A 26997-nucleotide genomic window follows, 5' to 3' on the forward strand; every position below is an offset into this window, starting at 1 on the left:
GTGTACGGGGCTTTAGTCTTCCATCGTCTACATTGATACTCTGCCTTTTCCAGCACATTGGTTTAAATGCCAAACGGAGCAAGTTTTATAGCAGAACAAATTCCCCCGCAAACGGGGTTTTTAGGCAGCAAGAGACAATGATAGATGCAGGTAGAAGTAATATGAAAAATATTTTAATATTTGGTAAAAAACATGAGCTCCACCTAAGCATTTAAAAAACAAACTGATATGTACAAAGTACAGTAGTATCACATGGAAGTATACTAACAGACACAGCTATAAATTACACTGTATAATATAATGACAGTAAGAATATATATCTAATCCTAACGCGTTTCAACCCCCTGGGGGGTCTTCTTCAGAGAAATGGTGGTCTGTTGATAAAACAAAATTGCACTAAATAAATATGTGTATCAAGTGTTATTCATATTGGGAATACCTCATATTAATTAATATAGTTTACCCAATGGTGTACTTCCAGCAAGGCAGAGTGGGTTGTAATACTTCTGATGGAGTTCCCCCATAGGGTGGTGCCTCGATTTCCTTGATACAGTTAGAGTGTTCCCTGGTCCATATATATCGCCAAAATGCCAAGGGGAAGAAGGGCAGCGTCAGAGACCCAATGGCGTGGCTCGCGGGAGGTCACACACATGCCACACCCCCCATAAATCTGGGGGGTGGGTGCAGATATGGGTACCCGGATACTGTGGTGAGTCACACCTGCAGCAAAATCCCGACAATAAATAGAAAAGTTATATGTTATTTAATATTTGAACATAGGGTGTGTATATGGCATGAAATTATGAGCGTCATGCCCTTACTCTATGTGTATAGAGAATACACCCCTAATAGTCTAAATACCTATATAAAATGCTTTATAAGAAAAAAGCAAAATAGGAGAGAAGACCTTACCCGGATGGTGTCTGAAGTACCTGGAAGGGAACCAAGAGTGTGTGCGTGATACTGGTGGGGCCAGTGCATAAGAAATTGCAGACATGGTGTGATAAGTGAATGGCTAACAGGAAAGTGAGTGTGTGATAGATAAATGCAGGGGCTGACAAAGAAAGTGCACAAAAGGATGGCAAGAACTATAAAAGGGGTGCAAATAGTGAACAAGTAAAAGCTACAAGTGAGAAAAATGAAAAATGGAAAAAACACAAAAACTACATGCAAAAAAAGGATAAGTGGGAAAAGGGGAAAGAGAGGATCAGTGAAAGAGTGATGTAGCAGACACAGATCTTTTTTTCGTTCCCGTTTTTTCTTTCTCATTTTTTATTTCTAACCATTATGATTATACAAGTTTTTGATAAGGTGCCATTCATGGCTGCTTTGTAATATAATGTATCCCTATATTATCAGTTACACAGAAATGTCATTCATCTAATTGTTATATATTTGCTGTAATTGCATACCTACTATGTTCGTGTTCTAGATAGAGACATGCACCTGTATGTCAATAGATGCATGCTAATCAAGTGAAGTACTATATAATTATATAATGTGATTGGTGAATTTGTTGTAGCTTTTTGTAATGGTGTACCTTGACCCGCCGCCTGCCCTCCTTTTCCCCCCCCCTTGGACTTCCTTTTCCCTTTATCCCCCCCTTTTTTTCATTTGATTTATTCATTTTTTTTTTCCCCCATGTCCCTCACTCCCGCACTCCCCATCCCATTCAAGCCTTGGTGGCCCTTGGGAGGGGTTTTGGGACGGACGCGGCGTGTCTCGGGATTTGCATCGCATAAGTTTCTTCCCCCCTGGATAAATGCTTCCCTTTAACCAGTATGGTCCTTCCGCCAGTTACACTCAAATGGTGGGGGGGAGATGGCTGGGTCGGCGCCCTGTCGTGACTCCCCGGCAAGGGTAGGATGGGCTCTTGTGTGCTTTACACACGAGCCTCTCCGTAGGTCCCTCCTCGTTTCAATGGGCGGGCTGGTCCCGCCCACGGATGGGGGATACTTATTCCCTTGCCGGCGGCATCCTTGGACACTTCCGGACGCATACCTCACGCACGTCCGCATATTTTGCGGACGTGCGTGACGCATTGACGTCACGCATTTGCGACGGAAGTGACGTCATTTCGGGGCCGCTCTGCGGCCTTCCAGGACGCCGGGGCGGCCACACACGGCTGACCAAATCAGGCGGCCAGCGTGATTGGGTACATACCGGCTGAGGGGTGGGTGGTGTGCACCTGCAAGCAATCCACAGGCTTTATATAGAAACACCCTTCCTTACAGGAAGTACACATTCACTTTAGGTGAAAGGATCGTTTGAATTTCCACCTGTCGGATGGTAAGCATGGCTATTTCCCTTTTGTCTGACCTGTATTTGCTGATTTATTGCACTCAAGTAAGTCCTCGAAATTTGTTGACCAGCATTCTGATTGACTTACTAAATTACAGATTGGATGACTCTAGAGATTACGAGTCATTGACTGCGCCAGTTACTCCCTTTGGGCTAACCTTTTGGTCGCTGTCTTTCCCTTTTTTACTTGGACAACCTCTGATCGGGTCCAACAATTCAGGTAATGGCCGCTAATCTTACCACTGACGCGGTCTATCTAATTAGGCTAGCACACCTGCTCGGCGGTGTCTCACGCAATCATCATCTACATATACTTATTTTTCACGTATGCACATCAAGGTAGGCACATGGTGGTTTGTGTCTGCTACATCACTCTTTCACTGATCCTCCCTTTCCCCTTTTCCCACTTATCCTTTTTTTGCATGTAGTTTTTGTGTTTTTTCCATTTTTCATTTTTCCCACTTGTAGCTTTTACTTGTTCACTATTTGCACCCCTTTATAGTTCTTGCCATCCTTTTGTGCACTTTCTTTGTCAGCCCCTGCATTTATCTATCACACACTCACTTTCCTGTTAGCCATTCACTTATCACACCATGTCTGCAATTTCTTATGCACTGGCCCCACCAGTATCACGCACACACTCTTGGTTCCCTTCCAGGTACTTCAGACACAATCCGGGTAAGGTCTTCTCTCCTATTTTGCTTTTTTCTTATAAAGCATTTTATATAGGTATTTAGACTATTAGGGGTGTATTCTCTATACACATAGAGTAAGGGCATGACGCTCATAATTTCATGCCATATACACACCCTATGTTCAAATATTAAATAACATATGCCTTTTCTATTTATTGTCGGGATTTTGCTGCAGGTGTGACTCACCACAGTATCCGGGTACCCATATCTGCACCCACCCCCCAGATTTATGGGGGGTGTGGCATGTGTGTGGCATGTGTGTGACCTCCCGCGAGCCACGCCATTGGGTCTCTGACGCTGCCCTTCTTCCCCTTGGCATTTTGGCGATATATATGGACCAGGGAACACTCTAACTGTATCAAGGAAATCGAGGCACCACCCTATGGGGGAACTCCATCAGAAGTATTACAACCCACTCTGCCTTGCTGGAAGTACACCATTGGGTAAACTATATTAATTAATATGAGGTATTCCCAATATGAATAACACTTGATACACATATTTATTTAGTGCAATTTTGTTTTATCAACAGACCACCATTTCTCTGAAGAAGACCCCCCAGGGGGTTGAAACGCGTTAGGATTAGATATATATTCTTACTGTCATTATATTATACAGTGTAATTTATAGCTGTGTCTGTTAGTATACTTCCATGTGATACTACTGTACTTTGTACATATCAGTTTGTTTTTTAAATGCTTAGGTGGAGCTCATGTTTTTTACCAAATATTAAAATATTTTTCATATTACTTCTACCTGCATCTATCATTGTCTCTTGGTGCCTAAAAACCCCGTTTGCAGGGGAATTTGTTCTGCTATAATCTGTTTGGGGTGAGCAGCACCCTCCTAGCTCTGTGCAGCAGTGTGTTCTTCTTAGATTGGTAACGGAGCAAGTTTTTGGCCTGACCACAATTATTGCCAAGCCCAACATTTTATTCTGTAAAAGGGACACATAAAAAGTTGTGAAGGCTGAAATTAGACAAGTTCTATATTTCACAAAAAATATTTACCTCATAAAATAATATACAAAGGTTCATACGCTCCCTGGCGGAGTGAGGCTCGGGGTTAAAATTTCAGTACCATTGGCGGTAACCCCCGAGCTCCACTCAGGATTGCATTGCAGGATCCTGGTTCAGTGTACTTACCTTGTCCCCAGGATCCTGAGCTTTCCCCCCGCTGTGTCCCTGGGCTCTGTCCTCTGTCCGATGCCTCTCTGTGTCGGGCTCTGTTCCCTGTGAGCATCGTGACGCACGGGGGCAGAGCCTGGCGGCAAACTCAAAAAAATTTTAATTCATAATACATAGAGATTACTTTATGAAATTATTTCACAACCCTTTTGTCCCCAGTGCTTTTTCCAGTGCTCTGCATGCAATTTTATATTAGATATACTGTTCTTTCTGCCTGGAAACTTGAGATTGTCCATAGCAACCAAAAAGTATCCCTTTACGTCAAAAGTGGTTTTAGACCAGCTAGAAAACAGCGATAGTAAATTAGAACACTTGCAGAACTGAGCGATAGTGAATCATGGGGAAATTAATTTTATTATTATTTATTATATTATAATTTATGATTTTGTCTTTCAAACTTTATCATACCCGGGATGTCTTTAAAATTTGGGGTCAAGCGACTCATATCGCTTTTCAAAACTATTTTTGCAATTTACAAAAACATGCTACTGAAATACCGCATGCAGTATTTCATCAAAATATGCAGCATTTATCTCATGAGATATCCAGTGGAATGGATACAGTGGAGAAGAATTAGAACCCCTGTCAATTTTTACTGCTAATAAAAGGGTAAAATGGTTTAAAGCATAGAAATATACTAACTCACTATGTATGTCAGTGCCGTCCCTGCAACATATGTAATAATACAAAATAAAAAAGGAGACTGGAATACCAATCAAGGCTGGATGTGTGTCTATCTCTCTGAAGATCATACAGGGTAAGTCCCCTCTCCACACTCGTTTATGACACTATGTATGGATTTGTATCCATGTGTATCCTGCAATGGCAGTCATCACGGTGGATATACATGTATCCCACATCGCTGTTCATATACACATATTTTCCAGTGTGGACTCGCTTTTTGAGCTTGGAAATACTGATCACCTGGCATCATCATCACCAAAAAAGTTACTCAGGACTATGTTCAGTCTGGACTATGTCGGTGCAGTATTTTTCTGCACTATACAGTGTTCCTACTGCTAGGTACTTGTTGAGTCATGGATGATTTTTTTTATGGTATACATGTTACCATGCATCTGCATATTTGGGTGCATTAACACATACATTTACATGCCATTTCCCTTTAGATCCAACTTCCCATTTGGGGTTATATCCATCTTCTATCATCATACAGTCCCTGTCTCTTCAGACCGCATCCTGGGGGAATCTCTGTGGGCCTGTTCCGAGTGTTCACATCGGGCTGGGTGTCAGGGAACAACAACGCATGGCCCACTGATGCATGTTCTTAAGCTTCACGATATGATTTATCACTCAAAAATCTGGTTGAGTTCAGTCGCATTATGTTTCTGCTCGTGTATATGCCGATATGCATTATATTATATATAGATCTATATATATATATATATATATATATATATATCTCTATCTATCTATCTATCTATCTATCTATCTAGATAGATATAAATATGTACTTTTATCTTGCAGAAAGTTGTATGCACTGTATATTGAAGACACTCTGAAGACGTCCCGAAACACATTAGTTGTCTGTATCTAATCTTTCCAATGCTCATGTATGGTTGTTATACATCATTTAGTACCTTTTTGACTTTAATCTACCACTGCCGCTATAGTCCCACCCCTTGAGGGATTTCCTCATTACCAATTAAAGGGAAGCTGCTTTCACAGGACACACGTGGTGTATCAAACAACTAAGGCTCCTTTCACATTAGTGTGACTTGGGACTGCAAAGTCACATGACAAGTCGTACTCCATGATTTCCAATGAGTACCATTCATATATCTGTGCGACTTCAAATTAGTCCCTGTACTACTTTGGTCCAACTTTGATGCGAGTTGAGGTTCATAGATCTCAAGTTTACACAGGCATTCCCTGAAATCGTGGCCACAAAATCGTGTGACTTTCAAGTTGTGGTAGTGTGAAAGGGGCCTAAGTTCAATTACGTAAATACAAAATATCTTTAAAAATGTCAAATATTGAATGAAAATAGTACCAAAATTACACACCTACAGTATCCCACAAAAGTGAGTACACCCCTCACATTTTTGTAAATATTTTATAATGTCTTTTCATGTGACAACACTGAAGAAATTACACTTTGCTACAATGTAAAGCAGTGAGTGTACAGCTTGTATAACAGTGTAAATTTGCTGTCCCCTCAAAATAACTCAACACACAGCCATTAATGTCTAAACCGCTGGCAACAAAAGTGAGTACACCCCTAAGTGAAAAATGTACAAATTAGGCCCAATTAGCCATTTTACCTCCCTGGTTTCATGTGACTCGTTAGTGTTACAAGGTTTCAGGTGTGAATGAGGAGCAGGTGTGTTAAATTTGGTGTTATCGCTCTCACTCTCTCATACTGGTCACTGGAAGTTCAACATGGCACCTCATGACAAAGAACTCTCTGAGGATCGGGGGAAAAAAAAATTGTTGCTCTACATAAAGATGTCCTAGGCTATAAGACGATTGCCAAGACCCTGAAACTGAGCTGCAGCACGGTGGTCCATATAGACCATATAGCGGTTTAACAGGACAGGTTCCACTCAGAACAGGCCTTGCCATGGTCGACCAAAGAAGTTGAGTGCACGTGCTCAGCGCCATATCCAGAGGTTGTCTGTGGTAAATAGACGTATGATTGCTGCAGAGGTTGAAGGGGTGGGAGGTCAGCCCGTCGGTGCTCAGACCACATGCCGCACACTACATCAAATTGGTCTGCATGGCTGTCGTCTCAGAAGGAAGCCTCTTCTAAAGATGATGCACAATAAAAGCCGCAAACATTTTGCTGAAGACAAGCAGACTAAGGACATGGATTACTGGAACCATGTCCTGTGGTCTGATGAGACCAAGATAAACTTATTTGGTTCAGATGGTGTCAAGCGTGTGTAGAGGCAACCAGGTGAGGAGTACAAAGACAAGTGTGTCTTGCCTACAGTCAAGCATGGTGGTGGGAGTGTCATGGTCTGGGGCTGCATGGGTGCTGCCAACACTGAGGAGCTACAGTTCATTGAGGGAACCGTTAAAGCCAAAATGTACTGTGACATACTAAAGCAGAGCATGATCCCCTCCCTTAGGAGACTGGGCCACAGGATAGTATTCCAACATGATAATGACCCCAAACACACCTCCAAGACAACCACTGCCTTGCTAAAAAAGCTGAGGGTAAAGGTGATGGACTGGCCAAGCATGTCTCCAGACCTAAACCCTATTGAGCATCTGTGGGGCATCCTCAAATGGAAGGTGGAGGAGCGCAAGGTCTCTAACATCCACCAGCACCGTGCTGTTGTCATGAAAGAGGACTCCAGTGGTAACCTGTGAAGCTCTGGAGAACTCCATGTCCAAGAATATTAAGACAGTGCTGGAAAATAATGGTGGCCACACAAAATATTGACACTTTGGGCCCAATTTGGACATTTTCACTTAGGGGTGTACTCACTTTTGTTGCCAGCGGTTTACACATTAATGGCTGTGTGTTGAGTAATTTCGAGGGGACAGCAAATTTACACTTATATAAGCTGACATTGTAGCAAAGTGTAATTTCTTCAGTGTTGTCACATGAAAAGATATAATAAAATATTTACGAAAAAGTGAGGGGTGTACTCACTTCTGTGAGATACTGTATACAAATACCCTTCTTCCACAATAAAAAAGACAATGTTGTAATTTTTAATGGTGGAAGAAGGGTATTTATATTTTTGTGGAATTTTTTATACTATTTTCCGCTGGTAACCACTGGAGGATCCCCAGGCTTCCATGAAACCCTGGTTGAGAAACCCTGCTTGGGCCCTGGTTCACACTGAGCTCTGGAATGAAGCTGTGCGAGTTCAACTGAACTCCCGATTTCAGAGGCGATTTCAGACATCTGTTGCGGGTTTCTGCACAGATGTCAATGGAAAACGCAAAAAGTAGTACAGAAACTACTTTTTGAAATCGGTGCGGTTTCGCAAATGCAGCTTCGCACCGATTAGGATGGTGCCATTGCCGGCAAATCCTGCTGATTTAACATGTTAAAACGCACCAATGTGAACCAGGGCTTAAAGTCATTTTTGCTGTGATATTTGGCAAAGACATTGCTATATCTTTGAACAGGTCTGTTTTTTTCTTGTTAGAGAATAGCCATTGTCATTCTCCGATGTTCTTGAAAGTGTCACTCTGGTATCCATCTGTCAAACCTTCAAACTGATAACATCCCTCTCAGCTCAAGTTCCACACCCTTGTAAGAATACTTGTCTATTCAGAATCCCATCCTGCCTTGCGAATATTTGAGCCAAAGATATCTATAAAAATAATTGTGAATAAGCAAAGTATCCCCACTACATAGGACATATGTTTTAACAAGGGATTAGACCATAGTGATATGATATCTGACCTGAGCTGGCAAGGATGAGCAGTTTTGCATAGGCACCAGTGAAGCGCAGTACATTTGATGATTCGGATAAGAAAAAAATTTACCAACCATAATAACTCAAGGGCATCTGCTTGTCCGTGATATTTACACTTTACTATGTACAAAGGTGTAAAAACAAATTGCATGTCTTTGTATATGAGCACTTAAAAAACCAACTTCACATAGGAATGTTCTAGGTTACAGATAACGCCATTACTAGTGGTCAAAATGGTTTGTGGTCAGTGGCTTTAATGCAGATCCAGTGGCTTTATTTATTTCACACAGAACCTCATTTTCTTTATCAAACATCTGTTGGTAAAAAAAAAATAATATTTGATTGGTATACTATTAAAGGTTTGGATTGAACACAGAACAAATACAAAAATATGCAGTATAAAATCACTTGTCCCAGATGACTGTGCAGCTTATCACGGCGCCCTGCGCAGTGGTAGCCCGGCTGTGAAGCCACAGCTGGGTGCCCATAGTACGAATGACGGCGCCGCAAGCAGAGTGGGGAACGAGGGGGGGCTTCGTTCCCCCGTATCGCTGGACCCTGGGACAGGTAAGTGTCCGATTATTAAAAGTCAGCAGCTGCAGTATTTGTAGTTGCTGACTTTTAATTTTTTCTTTTTTTTTTCTTTTAGGGACACCCCACTTTAAGAGACTTTTGTGGCCTAAGTTGCTGCACATAACAAGCAGGCAGAATGTACTTCTAATGAACTAGGATGTGCAGAAAAAAATAAAATAGGGTTCAACCTGAGCTACAACAAAGTGTGTATCAAGCTGGCTGATATCATAGTACACTGTGTACACATACACTTTTTTTGTGCTGTAAATTGTTACATTTCAGGATGTGCCATTTTCATGCTTTTTGTATTTTTGTGTGCATACACCAACCTGTCTCCAGTCTTCTTGTCTGTCGTGAGTATAGCCAAGAAGATGACAAAGGCCATGTACTGCTGTCACCTGACAGAAAAAACACCCAAGAAGTATCAGTCATATGTCATGTATTTTTTTTTTTTTTTTTTTTACGTATATGTGAACCCTTACCCGTTCAATTTAAAATGGCAATGAAAGACAAAACATTTGTGTATAGATAAACAATTTTATAAATAACTTTTTTCCTTTTTATAAGTGATCATATAACCTCTGTTCTTAGCTGCATAAGGAGCTTAGAGGTGGAGGTGGAGAAAGAGCAGTACACTGATCTTCTCAGTGAATTGCTGTGCAGGGGTGGGGCATGTCAGCACAAGTTTGATTACTGGAGGACAGGCAGGCTGAGCTCCTGGCACAGTCAGCAAACTGACCATGCTGAGATAGGTGTGCTCTTATGTCTAGCGTGGTCAGTTTGAGATAGGAAAGCAGGGGGACTGGCAGGAACACCAGGTATTTCACACAAAGGAAGAAATACAAAGAGAACAAGGTACTTTTTTCATAGAAGTAGACACATACCAGGTATATATGGGGGTAGCATACTCTTAAATGACTCCAAATTACATTTAGTAACATGTTAGAAGTAGTAGTATTTACATTATACAACCCCAATTCCAAAAGGGGGGGGGGGGGTGCTGTATAAAATCTACATAAAAACAAAATGCAATGGTTTGCAAATCTCATAACCCATATTATATTCATAATAGAAAACCTATAAAATGTTTCAACTGAGAAAATTGAATTTTTTTTTGTAATTCTTTATTTAGACATTGTGCATTTACAAAAGAGTGTGCCATTACTACAATAAACAATAAGGCCTCATGCACACTGGACACTTTTACAGCAGCTGTTTTTGGCAGTAAATATTTTTTTCTACAGTTATTAAACTCTCCATCATGTTATCCTATGTGTCCATGCACACAGGCTGTTATCAGCAGTTTTGGGCAGTGGCGTTTTTAAGCACACATAGGCTGTTATCAGCAGCTCTGAGAGACGTTTATCAGCTATAAAAAACGCTCTAACGCTGATAAACTTCGATAAACACTGAAAAACATTGCACAACAGCGTTTTTTTACTTTTTGGACCAGTGGAAAAATAAAAAAATAAATAATGTTTTTCTTCAAATAAAAAAAAAACACACGCTAAAAAAACGCTAATGCAGAAAGATGCTAAAAAACTCTAAAGAACGCAGGAAAAAAAGTTGAAAAACTCACTGCAAATCTACTGGCGTTTTTATAATGTTATATAATGTTATATTTTTAACATCCCGTGTGCATGAGATCTAAATGTGAGCAAGAGTTCTACAAAGAACCAGCAATAGCTCGCAAGAGCACAACCTGACGGTAATTTTCCAGTATCTTAAAACACTAGACAAAGTACATATTGGGGTTTATTTACGAAGGGGAAAACCCTTTTGCACTACAAGTGCACTGCTGTAAATTTAGCTTGCACATGATTAGATGATAAAATCAGCAGAGCTTCCCCTCATTTCAGATCTACCCCTCAGATTTACAGCGACTGCACTTCCAAGTGCACTTGTAGTACAAAGTGGATTTGCCTTTCGTAAATAACCCCCAATGTCTACATAACAGACTGGCAAGATAGCAAACAAATAAACTGAAAATGAGGGGTAATGATCCCAAAATACATAATGTACGAGGTTGAACATTTTAAAAGAGACCATTTTAAGAAAAGAAAAGGTAGGTAATTTAGAAATTGATGGCAGCAACACATCACAAAAAAGTTGGAAAATAAGTTTACCATGGTGTAGCATCCCCTCTTCTTTTAACAACACTCTGTAAACATTTCGGAACTGAGGAAACGAATTGCTTGAATTTTGTGAGAGGAATGTTGTCCTATTCTTGCCTAATATAGGATTCTAACTGCTAAACAGTCCTGGGTGTTCTTTGTCGTATTTCTGTTTAAAGATGAGCCAAATATTTTCAGTTGGTGAAAGGTTTGGACTGCAGGCTGGCCATTTAAGCACCTGGACTCTTCTACAATGAAGCCAAACTGTTGTCATAGATGCAGTGTGCAGTTTAGCATTGTGCTGCTGAAATATGCAAGACCTTCCTTGAAAAAGGCATTGTCTGGATGGGAGCATATGCTGCTCTAAAGCCTGGATTTATCGTTCAGCATTGATTGTGCCTTTGCAGATGTGGATGCTGCCCCTTTCATATGCATTTATGCACCCCCATAGCATTGGAGAAGCAGGCTTTTGAACTGAGCACGGTTAATAAGTTAGAAGGCCCCTCTCCTCTCAAGTTCGGATGATGCGGCGCCCATGGTTGTCACAATGAATTTCAAATTTTGATTTGTCTGACCACAGAACAGTTTTCCACTTTTGTAACAGACCGTTTTTAATGAGCTTTGGTCCAGAGAAGATGGTGGCATTTCTGGATCATATTCAGATTGACCCCTACTGAAGAAGTCAAGGCTTTGACGATACGCATCTAGGGGACGGAGCCTGCGTATTGAGGTTACATCAAGGCCATCTTGAGACATATTGTATCTGAAATGTGTTTTCAGCTTGCAAGGCTTACAGTGCCATCTTTGTGAGTTTTATACCTTACTTTTTTTTTATATATTAAACATTTTAAACGGAGAGCACTAGATTCTGCCTTCCTACTTTTGAATATCAATCCTATCCGGTGAGATGATTAGGGTTTTTAATCCATGGAAATAAGCGATTTGAAGGAGGAAAGTGATTACCAGCACCACGCCAGCCCTCTATTATCCCCAGAGGGGAACACTGCTGATTTGACTCAGATTGAGGTGAGCAGCCTGTGAGACTGGTGGAGGAAAGCACAAGTATTTTGGATTTTTGCACTGTTGATGTATTGATTTTTTTAAATTCACTTCAGTCACAGATATACTATACAATTTTTCAGCAATATCAATGACCATTTTTAGTTCCACTTCTATCATTATTGATTTTTTTTATAGCGTAGCACTATTGATTATTTGCACCTTTTGAGTGAAGTGAGCACACTTGCTAGTGATAGCAGCTATTATTAATTATTCAAAATGTGTTTATACCACTTCATTTCACGTGATTGGGCAGATTGATATTCACTTTATACTCTATTGTAGTGAGCCCTTGTAGAAAGCCAACTTGGCATTAACCAGAGCACGTGGTCTAAGCCCCAGCCAGCTTTATGACCGGGGCTCTTGATGGTGGTGGTGGACTTGCAGCAAACTGGGTTGCGGCACCCAGGTACGCCCAGCTGATAGTGTGAAGATCACTGGCGTGTGTAGAGTACAGATGGCATGAGACAGAAGGGGATATGGAAAATGAGCTGAAGTCAGAACAGACAGCAGGCAAGTGAAAACGGTAGACGAAGCAGAGGTCAGTACTCGGGTAATCAGGCTCAGAATGCAAGTAATACAAGGCAAAACGGGAGCACAGAGAATCTATGAAGTTGCGAAGGCAAAACAGGCTGCACTAAGCATGTCTATATATTGGGAAGCATACTAGGAGGCAGGCCTGGAAGCGATAGAAGGGAAAGGGATACAAATCCACAATAGATCAGGCGATGCCTAGAGGTGAACACAATGGCCAGAAGCACATGTGAATGGAACCTCTGCAGCACGGAGGTAAGAGTTAAGCAAACAGAAACCCGCAGGCTAGACCATGACACAGAGATGTCCTCATCTTTGCAAGACAGAGCTTTAACTTGCACTTTTGGATGGTAATGTGAACTGTGTTCACAGACAGTGATTTTTGGAACTATTCCCGAGCCCATGCAGTGATGTCCATTACAGAATTAATTTAAGTTTTAATGCAGTGCCATCTAAAGGCCCCAAAGATCAAAAGCATCCAATATTGTGTTTTGTCCATGTCCTTTGCGCACAGAGGTTTGTCCAGATTCACTGAATCTTTTGATATTATGTACTGTAGATGATAAAATATAAAGTCTTTACAATTTTACATTGAGAAACATTATTCTGAAATTGTTTGACAATTTATCTATGCTACTTTTCACAAATTGGTGAACCTCTGCCCATCTTTACTTCTGAGACACTCTGGGGATTATTTACGAAAGGTAAATCCACTTTGCACTGCAAGTGCACTTGGAAGTGCAGTCGCTGTAAATTTAAGGGGTAGATCTGAAATGAGGGGAAGCTCTGCTGATTTTTATCATCCAATCACGTGCAAGCTAAAATGTTGTTGTTTTTTTTCCTTACATATCCCCCTCGGATCTACAGCGACTTTACTTCCCTTCCAAGTGCATTTGCAGTGCAAAGTGGATTATCCTTTAGTAAATAACCCCCTCTGACTCTCCAAGATGCTCTTTTTATACCCAATCATGTTACTGACATGTTGCCAATTAACTTAATTAGTTGCAAAATGTTCTCCCTTGTTAGTACCACTTATGCCGTGTACACACGATCAAACAATCGGGTGGAAAAGTCCGGCAAACTCAAGTCCGCCGGACAATCCCCCCGTGTGTAGCCTCCGGCATACTTTTTTGACCTGAAAGTACGGCGGACTTATAAAGTAGTTTTGCACTCCAATCTTTCTGCCGGACTCGCATTTCGGTGGACAATCCGGCCGTGTGTATGCCAGGCCGCCGTACTTTTGAAATGAACTGACTCGCCCACACGCGCGGAGGAAAGTCCGCTCATTTCGAGTGGGTCTCCAGGTAGGCGGGGCCTGCGAAGGAGATGTCACCTGGTATGGACTTAAAGGGGAACCCCAACGCCGAAAAAAAATCGGCGTGGGGGTTCCCCCCAGGTCCACATCAGACCCTTGTCAGAGCACGCTACCCGGCCGGCCAGGAAAGGGGGGGGGGGGGCGAGCGAGCGCCCCTCCTGAGCTGTACCAGGCCGCGTGCCCTCAACATGGGGGGTGCCTTGGGAAAGGGGTGGCCGCGTGGCCCCCCCACCCCAAAGCACCTTGTCCCCATGTTGATGAGGACAAGGGCCTCTTCCCGACAACCCTGGCCTTTGGTTGTCGGGGTCTGCGGGCGGGGGGCTTATCGGAATCCGGGAGCCCCCTTTAATAAGGGGGCCCCCGGATACCGGCCCCCCACCCTATGTGAATGAGTATGGGGTACAATGTACCCCTACCCATTCACCTGTAAAATAAAGTACAAAACAAACACAACACACAAGATAAAATAGTTTATTGCACAGCTCCAGGGGTCTTCCGGGGTCTTCTCGCCGGACTCCTCCGCTATCTTCTTGTAGCTCTTTTGCTAGCGGAGGAGCCCAGCTTTCTTCCTCACCGCCCCCTCTTCTTCCGACTTCGGGGGTCTTGTCCCCCTCTTCGGTTCTTCTGCCGGGCCACCGCGCCTTCTTATAGCTCTTTTACAGGCGGTGGCTCGGTCTTCTGTTGCCGCCGCCTTCCGTTCTTCTTCTCCTGGAGATGTTGACTCGATGCTCTCTCCGGCCACAATGCCAGGGACGCGCTGCATGGCGACTTATATAGGGACAAGGAGCGGGGTCATCGGTTGATGTCACATGGGTTGATGTCACATGGTGACCCCGTCCCCTTACGATGTCACAGTCCCGGAGGATGCTGGGACTGTCGCCATGTGACATCAACCCATGTGACATCAACCAATGACCCCGCCCCTTGTCCCTATATAAGTCGCCGTGCAGCGCGTCCCTGGCATTGCGGCCGGAGAGAGCGTCGAGTCAACATCTCCAGGAGAAGGAGAAGAACAGAAGGCGGCGGCGGCAACAGAAGACCGGGCCACCGCCTGTAAAAGAGCTATAAGAAGGCGTGGTGGCCCGGCAGAAGAACCGAAGAGGGGGACAAGACCCTCGAAGTCAGAAGAAGAGGGGGCGGCGAGGAAGAAAGCCGGGCTCCTCCGCTAGCAAAAGAGCTACAAGAAGATAGCGGAGGAGTCCGGCGAGAAGACCCTGGAAGACCTCCGGAGCTGTGCAATAAACTATTTTATCTTGTGTTTGTTTTGTTCTTTAATTTACAGGTGAATGGGTAGGGGTACATTGTACCCCATACTCATTCACATAGGGTGGGGGGGCGGTATCCGGGGGCCCCCTTTCCTGGCCGGCCGGTTAGTGTGCTCGGACAAGGGTCTGATGTGGACCTGGGGGGACCCCCCACGCCGATTTTTTCGGCGTTGGGGTTCCCCTTTAAGTCCATACCAGGTGGCGGGGCCAGCGTCGTCTCCTTCGCGGGCCCCGCCTACCTGGAGACGCGCTCGAAATGAGCGGACTTTTCTCCACGTGTGTGGGCGAGTCCGTTCATTTCAAAAGTAGGGCGGATAGGACGGCGGACTTAGTACGCCGTATTAGTCCGCTGAAAAAGTGCCGTGTGTGGGCAAGTAGCCCGTTCGGAAAGTCCAACGGACAGTCTGGCGGGAAGTCCGCCAGTCTAAGTCCGTCGGATAGTCCGCTACGTGTGTACGCGGCATTACAAGCTTTTTTTTTGCCTTGTTCCAGCTTTGAGATGTGTTGCTGCCATCAATTTCAAAATTACAATTTTTTCTTAAAAACAGCACATTTTCTTAGATGTAAACATTTTATGTTTTCTATTGCAAATAAAATATGGGTTTATGAGATTTGAAATCATTGCATTCTGTTTTTTTGCATATTTTACACAGCATCCCAACTTTGTCTTTGAATTGTGTTTGTATATCAACTACAATTCAGTCACCTTGCCTTTCTAATATCTTCTTAGATTAAACGGGAGGCCCCACTTTTACAGCAGCTCTCAAGCAGCACTGTACTAATGCCCAACAATTTTTGTCATGGGGTGTTAAGCAACACTGCATAACAATGCATGTATGAAAATGTATGCAGAATCAAAGGAAGCGGGGGATCAAGTATTTAAAGTGAACCTGTGCTCACACTATGCACAATAAAGCATTTACATTTTCTTAACAAGATGTAAAAGCATTTCAAAACAAGCTCTTATTAGATGTGGTTGTAACCCTAAACAAACAAAAAAAGGATTCTGTTCCTTTAAGGCATGCTGTATACTGTAGTACAGTGCTTGTGCTTTGTAATTTTTCTCTTCCTAACTTGTAAAAAAAACCTGGTTGATCCTGCCAATTCCCATGTCCCTTGGCCTCTGCTGACCACGGTAATCAGGGCTGCTGAGCCCCGATTACCGTGGTCTGTTTATGTGTCTCCATAATCCGCTGCTGTGCTCTGACAGTCTCTCCCCTCTCCCCCTCCCTCCCTGTCATCATGAGAGTGGCTCTCCTGCCACCCCTCCAGCTGTTATTCAGCTGCATATTGCAGCTAATATACATGGATCTATGGAGAGAATTGGGAGGAGGGGAGATCCCCCTGTGCTGGCCGGCTGATGTCAGGGGAATCTCAGCCCCTCCTGCTTCTCTCCATAGATTGAGGCTGGCCAGCACAGGGGATCACGTGACCACACAGCTGCAGTGTGACAAAAGGTATTTAGCCTTTTAATAAAAAAAAAACAAAAAACACTGTAGTGTATTGCAGCAGGGGATACATATAAAGTCCACATAGTGACTTTAAAGTGGATGCAAACCCAATTCATGAATTTCAACCAAGGCACATCTATCTGTAGTGTTTACTTGTCTCTCTCCAAAGAGTCCTGTGTCTTTCTGCCGATTCATTCCTCTGTTATCAGCATGATAACGTCTGACAGGAGATAAAATTAATCTGAGATTTGTGTCGGGAAGGTTGCTTGAAATAGATTAGCAGAGAGTTTGTCTTGTCAAAGCACAGCTCTGAGTATCTTCGTTCTTCTGCCTATATGGGGGAGGGGGGGGGGGTGTCTTTCCTCTAATCAGCTGTCACACAGTGTAAGCCAAGAATCCACACCCAGTGCTGAATGATGAAGTAAAAATTTTAACACAATGTAGGAATTCTAAAGAATATATAAAGTTGAAGACAGATATACATGTAAAACTTTGGTAGGGAGATTTGTTTCATCCCTGTGTATCCCTCGGAGGCTGTTCACTTCACTCTGTATGGGCAGGGCCGGTGCTACCACTAGGCATACTAGGCAGCCGCCTAGGGTTCACTGCTGCCTAGGGGCGCCCAGCCACTGGTGTTTCTACTCTCTTGTCTCTGCAGCAAGCAACCAAGTCTCAGCATCAGCAGGCAGCCGCCACTCCGTTCGCACATACTGTCAGAGGTGCAGCAGCGGCAGAGGACTATGTCTGTGTCCCAACTCCCAAATTAATGGAAGCAAGCAAACATTCATTGATGGGCACTGGTGAGGCTGCATTGAGGGGCGCTGGTGAGGCTGCATTGAGGGGCGCTGGTGAGGCTGCAAATTGATGGGCGCTGGTGAGGCTTCATTGGTGGGTGCTGGTGAGGCTGCATTTGATGGTGCTTCATTAAAAAGGTGGGGTATACATGGGCAGGGCAAAGGGGGTGGAGTCAGGGGTGGAACCAGGGGGGGTGGTTTCAAGTTAAAATCATTTTTTGCTAGAAAATTACTTAAAACCGCAAACACACACATTATATAGATATATATTAGTAGACACCCTAGAGAACAAAATGGTGATTGTTGCATTATTTTATGTCACACTGTATTTGCGCAGTGGTCTTTCAAATGCATTTTTTTTTATTACTTTAATGAATAAAAAAAAAAAAAAAAAACTAACCAGTAAAATTAGCCATTTTTTGTATAATGTGAGATTTTACATCGCAAGAATCGTGATCTTTTTATTCTAAGCAAAAAAAAAAAAATTGTGATTCTCATTTTGGCCAGAATCGTGCAGCTCAGCTACAGAGGCACTGAAATCTTAGCTTTTTTCTATGGGGGGGGGGGGGGGGGGGGGGGGGGGGTTTCAACAGCCTGCCAACCTTATATTGTAACAATTAGCAGGTGTTTCTAATCTTTGAGAATGAATAACTTCATAATACAGGCAGCTAGTGATGGCTTCTTTGAAACTCTTAGTACTTGTTAAGAATATGTAAATAAGTCAATATCCACAAACTGGGCACCGGTGCAATTTAAATTCAACCGTCAGCCAAAATGGTTTATTTTTTTCTATTTATGGACCTTCATCCAATCCTGGAGACTGAGGATGGCCATATTATACATACATGCTTGATTGACCTGTTAGGTCTTTGGGTGGCCTTAGGTTTTGCTGGCTATAATGCTGTAATAATCCCTTCAGTGTTGGCAAGTGTTTCCATTCACATCTTTATCAAATGCTCCCCATTTATGAATAACACATTAAATATAATTCACCGTTAGGATGCTGTTAAAAGCCTCTTGTGTTTCTTGACATTGTTTATATATAAATTCAACACCGAGGTAGATATCGCCCAGATTATATTCATCTTGAAATGATGGCTTGGGCAGAAATTCAGGATGGAGATCCTACAAGTGTGCAAACACAAAATACATATAGTATAGAACAAAAATGGAAACTATCAAAATAAAATGTCTGTGATTCAAGAAAATGTTGCTTAGTTTTGTACCTCGTGAAATGGGAATGACAGTACATCTGTTGCCGTGTCTTTTTTTCTATAAGTTTTATTCAGTTGTCTAATCTTGGCATCATTGACACATATCACACCCACATCAAAATGCCTCACACTAAGGCAACTTCTAGCAATCTCTAGATTCTTACGCAACGGAGCTCTGTGAACATGGACCACGCGCTGCAGATTCCGGATGAGGAGAGACATCTTTCTATAAGAAACAAAAAAGCTTATTGTAGAATAGCCACACTACATACTCTACTAAGTAGAGTAGTTGTCACAATCTGAATGCTACTGACATTGACAACACCTTTTGAACGTTTATGGTCCTTGTGGCCCGAGTGCGCCTCTCGAGTGGGCATCAACTGAGACCCATACAAGTCCATAAAGAGTTTTTATAAACTAGATATAAAATTGTGGCACAGGCTTCATTTTTAAAACAAACAAATACAAGCTTCCTAGCACACTAAAGCCCGCCATAGACGGTTTGAATCTTGGCCGGTTCAGCAGGAACTGGCTAATGCCGGGTACACACGACCGGACTTTTTGACAGGAAAGGTCCGACGGAACGAATCCGTTGGACAATTCAACCGTGTGTGGGCTTCATCGGACCTTTGCTGTCAATAAATTAGATGAACTTTAGATTTAGAACATGTTTAAAATCTTTCCGACGGACTCAAGTCCAGTCAAAAAATCAGTTTGTCTGTATGCTAGTCCGATGGACGAAAACCGACGCTAGGGCAGCTATTGGCTACTGGCTATGAACTTCCTTATTCTAGTCCAGTCGTACGTCATCACGTTCAAATCCATCAGACTTTAGGCCCATACACATGATCAGACTTTTTGACAACAAACATGCAAATTAGCTGTTTTGGAGCAACATCCGACCGTGTGTACGCTCCATCGGACAAACTTTTTTGGTTTTCATCAGATTTTTGTTGGCTGTGCGGACGGACAAACTTTCTGGCAACAAAAGTCAGATGGAGCAAAGTCTGATCGTGTGTACAGAAAACCATAGGACTTTTGTACAAAGTACAAACAGGCATGCTCAGAACCAATGCAAAAGATCAGACAACAATACAGAAGTTGACCAAAGGTGGCGATAAAGAGCAGAAAAACCACATGATTTGGTGAAAATTGGCTGAAAAAGTCCTGCTGTGTGTATGCAATACAAGTTCTCGGCCGACGCCCTTTGTACAAAAATCCACAGGAAAGTTTGTACAAAGTCCGATCGTGTGTATGAGGCTTTAGTCTGTCGGAAAGTCTGGTCGTGTGTACATGGCATAAGATTCAAACCATGTATGGGCAGGCTAATTATACCTAAGTTGATTGATTGATCAACTTAGGTACAACCAGCCTGCCAAATTTTACATGTCATTATTGCTAGTGGCTGTTATAGCAACTGTCATTGTTTTTATTTTTTTCTACTTCCAATACTCTATTGTCACCTAGGTGAGAATGATGTATTTAGAACCTGCGCATGCACAGAAACAGCCCAGTTCTCTGCCAGTAACATGACGGCGACCACACCGCACAGCCACAAGATCTCACAAACTGTCCCCCAGGACATCCCAGGAAGCAGTTCACAAAATCTTGCACATGTGCACCCCTGTAGGGCATCCGTTGTATTGCTGCTAAGGACCTGAGCCATTTCTACGCATGTGCAGTAGATAGGGCGTATGTGCCAAAATAGGACTTTGGGACCTGGTGGAGAGACCAGCAGCGTGTCTGCTCCTGCATCGGCTGCCAATTTAAGTTGGTGGCATGCGAGGAGGGCAGACAAGGGAGAACTCTACCTATAAGCAAGGCAATACTGGACTCCATGACTATGGAAATATTTTTGCATATAGGGACAGGTGATGGGGATTTAAACTTTCCTCTTTAACACAGTTGATGGGGTGCAGCTACACTATATTATCAAAAGTATTGGGACACCTGCCTTTACACGCACATGAATGTTGATGTCATCCCAGTCTTAGTCCGTAGGGTTCAATATTGCGTTGGCCCACCCTTTGCAGCTATAACAGCCTCAACTCTTCTGGGAAGCCTGTCCAAAAGGTTCAGTAGCATGTCTATAGGAATCTTTGACCATTCTTCCAGAAGTGCATTTGTGAGGGCAGGCACTGAAGTTGGACGAGAAGGCCTGGCTCACAGTCCCTGCTCTAATTCATTCCAAAAGGTGTTGAAGTCAGGACTCTGTGTAGGCCCCAAACTTGCACATCCATGTCTTTATGGACCTTGCTATGTGCACTGGTGCGCAGTCATGTTGGAACAGGAAGGTGCCATCTCCAAACTGTTCCCACAAAGTTGGGAGCATGAAATAGGGGATGCCTAAGAGCTCCCTTCACTGAAACTAAGGGGGCAAGCCCAACCCCTGAAAAACAACCCCACACCATAATCCCCCCCCTTCACCAAATCATTTGGACCAGTGCACAAGCAAGGTCCACAAAGACATGGATGAGCATTTTGAGGTGGAGGAACTTGACTGGGCTGCACCAAGTCCTGACCTCAACCCAAAAGAACACCTTTGGTATGAATTCGAGAGGAGACTACGAACCAGGCCTTCTCGTCCAACATCAATGCCTGACCTCACAAATGTGCTTCTGGAAGAACGGTCAAACATTCCCATAGACACACTCCTAAACCTTGTGGACAGCCTTCCCAGAACAGTTAAAGCTGTTACAGCTTCAAAGGGTGGGCCAACTCAATATTGAACCCTATGGACTAAGACTGGGATGCCATTACAGTTAATGTGTGTGTAAAGGCAGGTGTCCCAATACCTTTGACAATATAGTGTATGCCATTTGGAGGCAGTACACAGATCCTGAGCTTTAGTCACTGGAGCAAAGAACACAGTGACAGAAATCATGGAGCAGGCTAGTCATGCCCAGACTGTAATAAGGGTATGTAGGCATTTTGTGCATGCACCTATGATGTGCAGCACCAAGATTTACACACATCGCTCACCATGATCTACATGAGCGAAGATGGGGGAGGGGTGGTACAAAAAGGTGGCTGAGCCGACCCCCACTTCCCATCTAAATATTAACAATACAGCCTGATAGGCACTGTGGCGTGATGCTTGGCACTGCCTGCCAAACTCGCTCATGGAGGTGAAAAAGGTCACACCACAACCACGAGTAAAATGCTTGGCTTGCAGTTGCGGCACAATTCTGTAATGTAAAATTCGCCAAATAAGGTGTTCCTGCTGGCTTTACATATACATGTGGCCTCTGGGTGGGCTTTAATATATGCATCCATAGGGAAGCATTTTCTGTGATGAGCGCACGCTCACTGCATGCTCCCAGCACAGTCACTAAAATGTCACAGAATTCCCCTGAAGCATACATGCTATTGGCAGCTTCCAATCATGTGACTGCTCTGTCAGCCAGTCACAGAGGTCACATCATTGGAATGCCCATCTCCTGTCATTTAGGTTCTCTTAACCCTTTAAAGTCCACATTTTTCAATGAGTTAGCATGACTCAAAATGTGCTCTACCAAACGGTGGAGCAGAACATTAAAGGGTTAAAGTGGTTGTTAAAAAGGCAAAAAGAAAAGATAAGATTGCGCTATGGACAAATTTACCCGTTTGCTAGACAAGTTTAAATAAGTGAATGTTAAAATGATTATAATAAAGTGAACTGTGAAGGGTTAAAGCTGCCTGTGCTTGAAACCTATCCCTCTAGATGGGAATAGATTAAAAAATGTGAAAAGTAAAATAAGCTTTGGCGCTAAAACCTAAATGGTGTACTAAAAATGCTAATACTCTACAAATTACATAAAAATTACATAAAATGAAGCCCAATGTGGGAATTTCACCAATACACTGTATACGTGATATTAAAGCTATATGTAAATGGAAATGTGTATCCGTTATCCTACATAGTAACTATGCACAAGTGTGGTAAAAAATAATGACTATGCACAAGTGTGGTAAATGATATGATAAAAATTACAACTAATCTATCACAACTAAAAATGTAGGTGCTTTGACAAAAAGTGCTTTAGCTCACGTAAATGAGCCAATACTTATATTCTAAAAAGTGACAATCAAAAGGACATTGTGAAGATACCAAGTGAAAACATCAAAAAAATTAAAAAAATCATATAATGTCCAATCCAAAATATGTTATAATGTCCAAAAAAATAACAATATTTGTTCAGAGTCGCATCATCTAGTTGCTGAAAAAACGCATAAGACTTTTATCAGATAGGAAGGTGAAGCAAGGTGACTGGTGAAAACAAGGGTTAAATTCCTCTCCGGTGCGCCACTCTGTGTTAGAGAAAAAATGTATATATGCGCTCACCAGACATTAAACCCTCAATGGGTTAACCAAGCAGTCACAGTATGAGCCACTGTCACATGTGAGGAGAGGAGGAGAACAGGAACCCGGGGACTGTGGAATGGGAAGGAGGGCAGCAGACAGCCTGGTGCGAGTGTGAGCCAACCATCCTCCGCTCCGAGTGTAAAATATCCCCACAGCTCAGCGGTGGCAGAGCCTCGAGAGAGCTGCACAGTGGCTCATACTGTGACTGCTTGGTTAACCCATTGAGGGTTTAATGTCTGGTGAGCGCATATATACATTTTTTCTCTAACACAGAGTGGCGCACCGGAGAGGAATTTAACCCTTGTTTTCACCAGTCACCTTGCTTCACCTTCCTATCTGATAAAAGTCTTATGCGTTTTTTCAGCAACTAGATGATGCGACTCTGAACAAATATTGTTATTTTTTTGGACATTATAACATATTTTGGATTGGACATTATATGATTTTTTTAATTTTTTTGATGTTTTCACTTGGTATCTTCACAATGTCCTTTTGATTGTCACTTTTTAGAATATAAGTATTGGCTCATTTACGTGAGCTAAAGCACTTTTTGTCAAAGCACCTACATTTTTAGTTGTGATAGATTAGTTGTAATTTTTATCATATCATTTACCACACTTGTGCATAGTCATTATTTTTTACCACACTTGTGCATAGTTACTATGTAGGATAACGGATACACATTTCCATTTACATATAGCTTTAATATCACGTATACAGTGTATTGGTGAAATTCCCACATTGGGCTTCATTTTATGTAATTTTTATGTAATTTGTAGAGTATTAGCATTTTTAGTACACCATTTAGGTTTTAGCGCCAAAGCTTATTTTACTTTTCACTTAAAGTGGTTGTTAACCCACTATTGTATAAGCGTGCCATCCTCTCTGTTATATAATGCTATTAGTTCCTGTGCTGTATAAAAACATTGCCGATTATACCTTATATCAGAGCGTCTCCCGACGCTCACGCGACTCCTGGGCTCTCTCCGGCTGACGGCTATAGTGGGCGGGGCCAAGCACTGCCACTGACTTCAGCCAGGAGGAGGGGAGGAGAGAGATCCGAGGAGTCGTGTGAGCGCCAGAAGACACTCTGATATACGGTATAATCTGCATTTTTTTTTTTTACACAGCACAGGCACATAGCATTATATAACAGAGGAGATGGCATCCTTATACAATAGATATGAGAGCAGCAGGAAGGGAGGATTGCGGAGTGGACGGAGCGGACAGGCAGGGAGGGGAGGAGGACAGAGGAGAGCAGAGAGGAGAGCTGCGGATGACAGAGACACATAAACTGACCACGGTGTCAGAGCTCAGCAGCCATGATAAACCGTGGTCAGTTTATGGAGGGGAGGGCATAGCCAGGCAGGATCAGACAGGTATTACAGGTGATACAGGGAGGGGCCAAATTACACAGCACATGCACTGTGCTGTATAACATGCTTTAAAGTGGTTGTAAACCCTTACAATCCACTTTTTACTACAGGTAAGCCTATAATAAGGCTTACTTGTAGCTACCCCGGATATCTCCCAAACCTGCACGGTTTAGGAGATATCCCCATATCAGCATGTACAGACGTCATCGGCACATGCGCACTGAAGCAACGGCTCGTTCGTGTCATTGCTTCAGCTTTTGTGCCGCTACCGGCGGCTCCTGCGCGGGAGTGACGACGGGCAATCACAGCGCTGGAGCCTGCGATACCCAGAAATAACTCCAGGAGATATGTCGCCGGACGGACCAGTGTACGGGGGGCGCTACGAGGGCTTCGATCTAATGTGAGTATTTCATAATGAGCTTGTATGCTATGCATACTAGCTCATTATGACTTTGTCTTGCAGGTTTTTTGTTTTTTGTGGAGTGGGTTTACAGTCACTTTAAGGGGACAGGATCCATTTTTTTTAAAGATCCAGGGGGTGGTGGCATGAAGGGGTGAAAGGAAAAAAAAAAAAACAGGTGTCAGTACTGCCTCCTGAGTGTGGCTATGCTGTCCTCTGAAAAGCGACCCACAACAGATCTCTTTTCAGAGGGAAGTAAGCATTACCACTTGTCTGAAATAACATTAGTACATTTAGGAGTTCAGCTTTCAAACAAAATCTAGAACGTCTATATTTCACAGATCTCAGTCTAAAGACCACTATGACACACTTCTCACTGGATGAATAAGTGCATTATACATGTTTCTTTTGTATTTAGCTTATTATTTTAATGGTTGTCACTTAACTGTACAATAAAGACGCTTCAATTGCTCAGTGCTCCTCTCTCCGATCTGCGATCTGCAGGACTCCCTCCATCGTCTGCCAGCAGGAGGCGGGAACGTTCTGCCACCGGAACTTTTGTTGCAGCTCAGTAAGCGGGGAAGACTTTATCCAGATGGACAGGAAGTGTTTTTGACGGAAGAGGAAGCGAGGCTGAGCTTGTGTATGGGAATGGAGGTGAGTGTCAGTGAAGGGAGTTACAGAGATTTTGTTTTGAAAGTTATGAATGACTGGATTGTGGTGGCTGCAGTTTGAGTTGTGAGTCCGGGGAGTGTACTAAGGATGTTTTAGTGGCCTAAACATGGTATTTCTGGTAAGATAAACGGATGTTTTCTCTGCTTGTTGAAAATGTTCTTAGCCTGATCTCTCTCTCTCTCTCTCTCTCTCTCTCTCTCTCTCTCTCTCTCTCTCTTTCTCTTTCTCTTTCTCTTTCTCTTTCTCTTTTTCTTTTTTTCTCTTTTTTTCTCTTTTTTTCTCTTTTTTTCTCTTTTTTTCTCTTTTTTTCTCTTTTTTTCTCTTTTTTTCTCTTTTTTTCTCTTTTTTTCTCTTTTTTTCTCTTTTTTTCTCTTTTTTTCTCTTTCTCTTTCTTTCTCTCTTTCTCTTTCTTTCTCTCTTTCTCTTTCTTTCTCTCTTTCTCTTTCTTTCTCTCTTTACTCAGTGTAACATTATCTTTAACAATATTAAAAAAATTGGGCTAACTTTTACTGTTGTCTTATTTTTTTATTCAATAAATTATTTTTCCCCAAAAAAGTGCGCTTGTAAGTCCGCTGTGCAAATACGGTGTGACAGACCGTATTGCAACAACCACCATTTTATTCTCTATGGTGTTAGAATAAAAAAAAAAATATATATATATATGTATATGTGTATATGTGTGTATGTATGTGTGTGTTTAGGGGGTTCTAAATAAAGGGAAGGAAATAGGCAGGCAATAAAAAAAAACAGACAGAGGAAGCTCCATTAGCATTGCTGGTTGTCATACCAACGGCCACCACAAGAGGGCGCCAGATTCCAGAAGGAATCATAGGACCGCAGAAGGCCTCAAAGCCGCGGCCTCAATTACTGGCCGCCAGCGGAACGGCCCGACGCGATCACGCCGGGGGGGGGTCCACGGAGAAAGGATACCCCCCAGCTGTGCTGCCCCAGGTCGCTAATTCTAGTCGCAAATGCAACCTGGCGCCCAGGTTTTGTCGAGCCCTGCTCTAAGTGAATAACTGTTGATTTCTTTCTGCGTTTTCAAAGATGGTGCTCAATACTGATTAGACAGTTCTTATTGTGATTAATAGAGAAACAGCTTCCACCACACGATTCACCACTTGTGATTCAAACGATCCCCCTTTGGGTATGCACTCACCAAAACGCCTGAAAAAATAAGCCTTCAGTGTACCAATAATGAACTCTTCTTTGGCCACTAGATGTCTCTGTTATTGGCATGGGGCTCCTCACTCCTGTTTCACCACAACAGAAAAAGCAGGTTCCCTCTCTGGGATACAA

The 26997-nt window shown here is 42.9% G+C and overlaps 2 protein-coding genes across 3 annotated transcripts in view; one reads left to right on the top strand and one right to left on the bottom strand.

Annotated features, from left to right (window-relative positions):
• YBEY (ybeY metalloendoribonuclease) lies at positions 1–25610 on the bottom strand. 2 transcript variants are annotated; one of them, XM_077448162.1, is made up of 6 exons: positions 25470–25610; positions 18915–19128; positions 18682–18813; positions 9486–9554; positions 3880–3933; positions 1–72 (listed from the first exon to the last, which is right to left on the bottom strand). In XM_077448162.1, exons 2-6 carry the CDS (start codon positions 19122–19124, stop codon positions 28–30), a joined length of 510 nt encoding a protein of 169 aa, XP_077304288.1. In that variant the 5' UTR covers positions 19125–19128; positions 25470–25610; the 3' UTR covers positions 1–27. The 2 variants fall into 2 exon arrangements, with proteins under 2 accessions (XP_077304288.1, XP_077304289.1); XM_077448163.1 differs by lacking the exons at positions 1–72; positions 3880–3933 and adding an exon at positions 8681–8897 and having other exon boundaries at positions 25470–25609.
• Positions 25543–26997, top strand: part of MCM3AP (minichromosome maintenance complex component 3 associated protein) — a 90130-nt gene continuing 88675 nt past the window's right edge. Inside the window, 1 exon segment of the mRNA XM_077448161.1 lies at positions 25543–25680. The gene's annotated coding sequence lies outside the window, so the exon portion shown is untranslated.

This window comes from Lithobates pipiens, unplaced genomic scaffold (assembly GCF_037356315.1).
Source record: "Lithobates pipiens isolate NorthernLeopardFrog02 unplaced genomic scaffold, aLitPip1_a1.2 Scaffold_22, whole genome shotgun sequence".
Lineage (NCBI taxonomy): Eukaryota > Metazoa > Chordata > Amphibia > Anura > Ranidae > Lithobates > Lithobates pipiens.